Source organism: Pelophylax lessonae, assembly GCF_965119305.1.
Source record: "Pelophylax lessonae genome assembly, chromosome: 4".
Lineage (NCBI taxonomy): Eukaryota > Metazoa > Chordata > Amphibia > Anura > Ranidae > Pelophylax > Pelophylax lessonae.
The window spans coordinates 614,971,643-614,980,551 of record NC_138771.1 but is presented as its reverse complement, the minus strand read 5'-3'; the positions used below and the strand labels follow the sequence as shown (position 1 = coordinate 614,980,551).

The following is an 8,909-nucleotide window of genomic DNA, read 5'->3' as shown; positions in this document are numbered from 1 at the left end:
TTAAAGTCGCGCAGTGCCAATGGGCAAAAAGTGGCCTGGACATTAAGCAGGAAAATCCTCCGGTCCTAAATTGGTTAATATGAATATAAACTCCTCTGGAAAGCAGATCTGATAATCTTTGCAGAATATGTTGAGGTTTATAGGTCATTGGGTTTATAAAAATCAAAAATGTACATGCTCCCCACCAACAACTCTTTAACAGACTCAGAAAAAACATTTTAAAATTTTCTCAACCAAAAATAAAAGAAGGAAAGAAGAAATTAATTAATTATACATATTCTTATTATGTATTTCCACAATATACCTTTAAAAACTATGATAATTTAAAGTACTACACTCTAAAAACACCTCTCCTTCATGCTCAATAAATAGGTTGCCACCTTAGTGATGGTAATTACCCATGGGCATTAAAGAAGAGTGTTTTTAGAATATGGTATTTTAGATTACCATGGGGGTATATTTTTGTACAATAAATGAGAATATGTATGCAGCGCTTACTCCCAGAGGGGCCAATGGAAATAGACAGGTTGTCTCCGTAGGGCTGCTTCCACGGTCAGCAGACCCAACCCTCCCTGGAGGGAAAAAAAAACTGTTAAAGGCTTCCCAAACATTTATTTCTGCCCCAGCTACCTTCTAGACCCCTTCTTCTAGGGATTGGCAGGGGCATCATAATTATTCTTACTAATCATTTGAATCTCCCTGCCCTATACTCTGGAAACATCTTTCAGAGGCAGTTTGGAGGAATCAAACTTTCTGCTCAGGAAACCCTGAACATACCAAAACAATCAATCACTGCGCCATTCACTACAATAAAGCCAAGAACTAAATTTAACCTAGCAGCCTAACTAGAGGAGGATGCTAGATGTATAGTATAGTTAAAATAGGAGACAATTTCTTCTTTCTTTTTCGTTTTTTTTTTTTTTTAATTGAGAGAATTTTCATATCTTGGGTTTGTAGAGTCTGTTAAACAGTTGTTGGTGGGGGGCATTTCTCTGGTTGAAAACTGGTGACTCAAATTATCCTTTGAATGTTTGTTTAGAGTCTTGAATCTAAGGCTGAAATGGTATACTTAAAAAACTATAATAATCTTCAGTTTTGTTTGAACATTTTGGTCATGGGTGAAATTATATTTGAGACAAACAACAGCCCCAACTGTATCTTCAATTATTTTTATTTAATATAACGATACTGATAGATACCTATGTGACATTATTTCACTATTCCGATCTTACACTGCAACAATGTAATTTTTGTTAGAATATACCATAGTATTTCAGCTAACAATAAACTCCACATTTATGAAAAGTATAGATCATTCATAGCATACATCCTTTAAAGTCAAGATCTTCTTCAAGTTGCTGGGCTTTTTCACAGAGATGAGAATATTTAGGATTCTGGCAATCATTTGGGTTTGGGAACCATTCAAACCACGTGTCTTTGCCTATAATATAGGAATATCTGCAGGAAGAAAACAACAAAAAAAAGTGATGGAGAATAAGAAAATTAATGCATTTGTTTCCAGGGAGGGATTATTAGGGACAGGACATTTTGTGCTTAATTCTATATTATATATATATATATATATATATATATATATATATATATATATATATAGCTGTACAGTTTTTCAATTTTCTTTTTCCCACAACTGTAAGGAAGCTTTGGAACAAAGGTTACTGGACAAAAATTAAATTACCTACCTCTGGTCGACAAGAAGTTGGAACAAAGGTGCTGTTCAATGGAACAGGCAGTACTTTATGCTTTTGTTTCCCTATACTCACCTTCTAGTACTGTCTTCAGGCTAGTAACATAATACTGCAGGGTCTTCTTCAGAGGAAGTAAAGAGTTACTCCTTCTCCCGTGGTGTGAAGTTATTGATGCAGAGAAGAGCTCTGATAGGATGGGATGACATCAGTGCCACTCTTTGCATCACATAACCTGGAAGACTGAGAACATCTACAGTAGTGGCTTGAAGAGATTACTTGGAGGTGGAATCTGTCGAAGAGTAATTTAGTATCACTTCAAAAGATGCTCTTTTTTTTTACACAACCATGCAGGTCCACTTCTGAATTTTTATTTACATTTACTATCCTTGTCTGACTTCTGTGTTTGAGGGTCAGAGGCAGTGGTGGCTGGTGCTTCATGGGCCGGGGGGGGGGCGTCAGATGGACTGCACCATACATCCCCCACCCGGACCACACCAGGCCGCACACCATACCCCCCCCCCGGACCACAGCAGGACAGGACCACAGCAGGGGGCAGGACAGGACCATGGCAGGGGGCAGGACAGGACCCGGCTCACTCACCCTGCCTGGACATCTGCAGCAGCAGGCGATGGCGGCTTTGGCTTCTTCCCCCTGTCTTCTGCATCTCCTCCATCCTCCTTAATGGCATGGCTTCTCCTTTCGGCCAATCGGGAAACGGGTCTCAGACCCTGCTTCCTTATTGGCCAGGAAGAGGATCCATGTGACAATAGCGCATTTTCATTTGCTATTTTCACACAACTGGGGGGCTCGGGGTGCAGTGCTCTGCGCCCCGAGCCCACCCTTTTTTTTAGCCTATTAGAGCCTCTGGCTCTAATCACATGGTTAAAAAAAAAAGCCCCATTGAACTCCATGCATTCGGCGCCCCGCATATAGATTAGGGGGCTGGACGCATGGATAGGGGGGGTGGCGCCCCTGCACCCCCAATGCACCAGTCTCCACTGGTCAGAGGTAAGTGCTCATAGTTCTTGCATCACATTTGCTATAACACATTCTGCTTCACAGTTGCCAAGTGCATATTAGCAACATCAAACAGCAGAATGCCAAAGAAATATAATGTAGAATATAAATATCTACATACCTCTATAGTTTGATGGTGTTATGAACACTCAGGAGCTGGGGGACAGTACGGGGTTGATTTAGTAAAACTGGAGAGTGCAAAATCTGGTGCAGCTGTGCATGGTAGCCAATCAACTTGCAACTTCAGCTTGTTCAATTGAGCTTTGGCAGTAAAAAATCTACAAGCTGATTGTTTTCTCTTCGGAAGTGCACAAGAGTAAATCAATCACTATGTGTTATCTGCATGAGGTCAGGTAGCTGAAAGGGCACTAAAGCCGGCCACAAATGGATCAAAATGCCTCCGGTTTAGCAGGAACCAGCCAAATTTTGAACCATGTATGGGCAGGCTGGTTGTACAGAAATTGATCTACTGATCAGCTTCTGTACAAGCAGTCTGTTGGATTTTCCCCTCTTCATCAGTGCCACCGGGTATAGTCAGCAGCACTGATCAGTGTATTCTAATGGTAGGGAAGTCTCAGCGCTGTCAGAATACAAAGGCTCAACATGGAAGCTTTCCCCATCCACATCAAATGTGTGTAAGGGGAAATTGAGTACGGTAATTATGGCCGGCCTTACTCACACACCAGAGGTGGCAGTTAGTTACTTTAATTACAAAGGCATCTGCAGACAAATACTGTAAACCAACATAAGGTTATACATATAAAAGTTAATATTTAAAGTGATTCTAAAATCTGAAATTTTTTTACCTTCATGCATTCTATTGCTTAAATGAGCTCCATCATGATTCAGCAATGTGCACGAGTGTCTCATCTCTCTGGGGACTCTGCCTCCTCATTGGCTCCCGCTGCTGTCAATCACAGCTGGTGAGCCAATGAGGAGAGAGTGGGGGCAGTGTCGAGACATGGCTCTGTGTCTGAATGGACACGCAGTGTGGTGGCTTGGGAGCGTGCCTGCTTAGGTGCCCCCATTGCAAGCTGCTTGCTCTAGGGGCACTTGACAGGAGGGAGGGGCCAGAATCGCTGGCGGGGGACCCCGAGAAGTGGAGGATTGGGGGGCGGCTTTGTGCAAAACCACTGCACAGAGCAGGTAAGTATCACATGTTTGTTTTTTTTTATTTCTCTTTTTATTTTGTGCCTTTAACCTCACTTTAATTTATTGGATAAGTTCAATCATGACTGGTAACATTTATAGTAATACTAGGTTTTAAAAAAAATGCCCACTACTGGGTCATACAGAAACATAGGGGGTTGATTTACTAAAAGCAAAAAGAATGTGAATTTTGCAAAGTGCAGTTGTACTCCAGCAGTGCAATTGCTCCAGAACTTAGTAAATGAAGTATCGTTTCAATTTTCAAAGAAGAACCAATCACTTGCAAGGAAAATTAAAAAAAAAAAAAAAAAAACAGCATTTTTGCTTACACATGATTAGATGATGGAAGTCAGCAGGGCTTCTGGTCATTTAGTAAGCCCTGGAGCAACTGCACTTGCAGAGTACAACTATGCTATCAAGTGCAATCAACCCCTTACTGTATTTAGCACAAAGCTAATAGTAGATGGAAAAACCTCAGCATTGAGACTTACACAGATGGCAGACTCAAGAGATCCTCATTTTTACCCCAGATAAAGTAATCTCTTCCCTTCTCCAACTTCAGAAAACCTTGACAAGTTTTGTGATTCAGAAAATTACGTTTCCACCCTTGAGATACTTCATCAGCAGCTAGAAAGTAAAAAAAAAACAAAAACATTTTAGGGGTTGATTTACTAAAGGCAAATAGCTTGGGCACTTTGCAAGAGCAGTTGCACCCTGCAAGAGCAGTTGATCAAGAGCTTAGTAAATGAGGTAAAGGTTCACTTTGAAAAGAGTACCCAATCATGCGCAAGGAAAAAAAAAAGCGTTTTGCTTGCACATGATTGGATTATGGAAGTCAGCAGAGCTTCCCCTCATTTACTAAGCTCTGGAGCAACTGCTAATGCAGAGTGCACAAGTGCACAGTCTATTTGCCTTTGTAAATCAATTTGGTAAATCTTGAATATTCTTGGTGCTCTTTTCATTAAACATTAAGCATTTTTTGGAAATATTACTGTTCAACATTTTTGAGGCCATAGCTACCATTGTGGGAAAGCAGCCGAAGATGGTCATCTTTGAAGCATGGATATAGCATGGATGGTATGTGTAGTACATACAAGTGTATGTAATGTAAAACTTAAAAGTAGCAAAGACCCCCTAAGGTGAGTTTAAAGGGCCCTCCTAGCCCTGCTTTTGATGACCTTGCCTACAGCTGCTTCAGATTACTAAATGACCCACCAGTAGCAACCAAATGACTAAGGTCCATGTTGTCAGTCTTTGCTTGCAGATCTTTTAGGCTCAATTTCCAGGGGAGAGAGGTATAAGTCTTGCTTAACCAAGGTTCTCCCAGAGGTTGCTAGGGGTTCTTTGAGCAATGACCATTTTTGGACTCTCATATAAGTAACCATTGACATCAATGACCTTTTTAGCTATCTGTAAGAGGGCATTCTTCCCACTAACCATCAATGTACAAAGCATTCTTTCCATTGACCACCAGTGTAAGAAGCCTTCTTCCCACTGATCACCATTGTAATGAACATTCTTCCCACTGGCCACCATAGTTTGGGACATTCTTCCCACTGACCACCATTGTAATTAGCATTCTTTCCACTGACCAGTGTAATGGGTCTCTTTTTCGAACTGAACACCAATGAAAGAACAATTCTTTGCACTAACCCCCAGGGAGCTTTTTTTTTTTTCTCTCTGACCACCATTGTACAGGGGCCCTTCTCCCAATGATCACCAGTGTAAAAGGCTTCTTCTCCTGGTGACCAACAACGTAATAGGGCTTATCCCCACTGGACACCAATGTAAGGGGGCATTTCACAGACCAACAGTTTATAAGGGACCTTCTCCACTGACCACAAATGTGAGATAATACAAAATGTTTCATCATCTTTTCCAGCCATTACTATAATTCCTTCTTTTTTATTACTGAAAAGTGTTGTATAGAACAGGCCTGGGTGTCAGTTATGCTACGTACGCCAAAGTCCTTATTTTTTTTATCCTTATATTCCAATTTACTATTGAATGCGTGCCTGAGAGTGTTAAACGGCTCCTTGCAGGAGCACAGCCGGAGTCCGCATACCCGGAAGGAAGACGGACGAAGATGGATGCAACCTTCAGCGGTGACGATGCGGGCTTTGTTTGCAGGTAAGTGCGTTGCATACTAGCACATTATGCATTTACTTTGCAGGAACCAAAAATATATATTTTTTTTACAGGCTTTGGTTCCTTTTTAAAAAGACGCCTCACAGTGGACCTCTTTTCCAAGACAAGTCTAGGAGGCAAAAGCTGGGTCCCTGGACTCACGTGCTCTCCAGGTAAAGCCTGGAGGGAAAGAATCTTTAAAAGGGTTCTCTGAATTTGTATCTCCCTCCTCAGCCCACATCACAGGCAATAAACCTCCTAGTGATTAGCCAAGGTGAAAGAAAATATTCATAACCTATAACATTGAATCTTCTCTATTTGCTGGGACACAATCCCCAAATCAGGCACAAACAACAATGCTCTAGGCTTAGGAGAAACCCAACAAGGCTGAAAACTATAAGGCCCCTTTCACACATGCTGTCCGTTTGTCCGTTTTTCATCCATCCTTTGACGGATTAAAAACGGACATCAATGTATCTCTATGTAAAAAACGGATGACAATGGATAATCATCCGTTTTCATCCTCTTCTCTCATTGTCTATTTTTTTGAACAGATAAATGCCCTATTTTTCATCCGTCAAAAAAACGGATCGGATGAAAAACGGATGACAACAGATGAAAAACTAGTGACAACAGATGAAAAACGGATGACAACGGATGAAAAACGGATGACAACGGATGACAACTGACGAAAAAAGCTTGAAAAATGGATATGAACTGAGATGAAAATGGACGTTGACTGAAGACAAAAAAACATGACTGAACTGATGAACTGAACGGACCGTATGTGTGAAAGGGGCCTTACAGTCAGAGCCTAGTTCTGCCTACAATCTAGCTGCCCAATAAATTTTGAATAGTGGCACGCCAACCTTGGCAAGGTCAGTATACTAACAATGACCTTCTCTTATTTGGTCCCTTTTTGGTCTGTTAAAAATACCATAAAATGTGATTAATTTGACAAGTGCAAACAATACCCATTAACCTCCCTGGCGGTATGATTCTTTCCGATTTTAGGTGCTGAAAGCGGTACCATTATTTTGCATGTTATTCTTAAGAATGAGCAGCCCAAACCAACTATTTATATATGATTTTTTTTTTTTTACTGTGCATTCTTCTTTATAACATCTTGGGTATGATAAAGTTTGAAACACAAAATCATAAATTATAATATAATAAATAACTATAAATAAGTTAAAGTATGTATGTATGTATGTATATATATATATATATATATATATATATATATATATATATATATATACCGTATATACTCGAGTATAAGCCGACCCGAATATAAGCCGAGGTCCCTAATTTTACCACAAAAAAATGGGAAAAATGATTGACTCGAGTATAAGCCTAGGGTGGGAAATGCAGCACTGCACCAGAGACGCACCTATGCATTACAACACATTACATTACAGTACATTATACAGTACATTACAGCACATTACACAGCACATTACACAGTACATTTGGCCTCCCCCCCTCAACCCAGGTCAACCATAAAGAGAAATATTATCGTAAATAAAATAAAAATCTATAAAATAAATGACTGTAAATATAATATTAAATGTAATATTAAAAAAAGGAAACCTTGAGTTGTGGTCAGTTAGTGGTACATTACAGCACATACATTACACTTCCAACACCCCCCCCCCCTCAATCCACATTAGGCCTTCACCTCACCTCCACTCCCCCCCCCCTCCCTTCAACTCACATTAGGCCTGCACCTCCAACCCCCCTCTCAACCCAGGTCAACCATAAATAATAAATATATATATAAATTAAACTATTAAATATAATATAAGAACCTTGGGGTGCCGGATGCTGCTGATGTGCTGAAGTGAAGGTGTTCCCTCAGTGCCTCCCAGCCCGGGCAGCTCACTTCTTCAGCAGCGCGGCTGCCAGCACTGGCTCCTCCCACAGTGTGACGTGCGGGCCACTGACTCTCTGCTGACGGTCTCCTCCGCTGCTACAGAGGAGTCATGCTGTGGGTTATGTTATTGGCATATTACCGTATTAACGGCGGCGGATGCGGGGCGGGGGGGTCGGGGGTGAGATTAAAAGTCATCCCCAGTCATTCCTGATCGTTCCTGGCATTTCCCCATTTAAATTTTTTTCTCACTCGAGTATAAGCCGAGGGGGTGCTTTTTCAGCATAAAAAATGTGCTGAAAAAGTCGGCTTATACTCGAGTATATACGGTATATATATATATATATATATATATAAAGTACAGTAAAACTGCAGGAAAGGGAACTGGGGAGCAAACGAATGTGAATGTATTTCATTTTACAATGTATCAGTGTGTCTGGTGTGTTTTACTTTTGAATTTCTTGCCAGTTCCACCCCCCTGCAAACGTCACGTCGCAGGAGAGACGGAAGCTGGGGCACACAGAGCATCGGGAGGAAGATCCGCCGCCGCACACCGCCGGGATACATCGCTAGATCCCGGTGACAAGTTAAGTAACCCCTCTACCAGGATCCAGCTATCTTCCTAGCGGTACCCCGAGTGTGGCTCAGGGTTACCGCTTTTGGCACTGAAATTTAACCCTGAGCCACACTCGGGAATACTGCTAGGAAGGTTAATCTTGTCAGAAATGCAGTCTCTGTGCTCTTTGCATCTGCTGATTAGTTACATTGTTCTCAGCTATCTCTGAGAACTCCAAAACCACACCCAACTATGCAAAGGATAAGAGAGGTATTCTGCAGTTTTGTTCTAGGACAGGAATCCTCAAACTACGGCCCTCCAGCTGTTATGGACCTACAAATCCCACGAGGCATTGTAAAACTCTGACATTCACATACATGACTAGGCATGATGGGAATTGTAGTTCCTGAACAACTGGAGGGCCATAGATTGAAGACCCTTGTTCTAGGATGACAATGCTGCTTCTCCATAGATGCACTGC

At 41.4% G+C, this 8,909-nt stretch overlaps 1 protein-coding gene across 1 annotated transcript in view; it reads right to left on the bottom strand.

Moving 5' to 3' along the window:
- Positions 1-1,157: 1,157 nt before the first annotated feature.
- The window catches only part of LOC309552834 (A.superbus venom factor 1-like), a gene marked incomplete at its 5' end in the record, with an annotated part of 218,648 nt that continues 210,896 nt past the window's right edge, over positions 1,158-8,909 (bottom strand). Inside the window, 2 exons of the mRNA XM_082253743.1 lie at positions 1,158-1,458; positions 4,364-4,499. Coding sequence (XP_082109869.1) covers positions 1,317-1,458; positions 4,364-4,499 — 278 coding nt within the window. The 3' untranslated portion in view covers positions 1,158-1,316. The remainder of the gene's footprint in view (positions 1,459-4,363; positions 4,500-8,909) is intronic.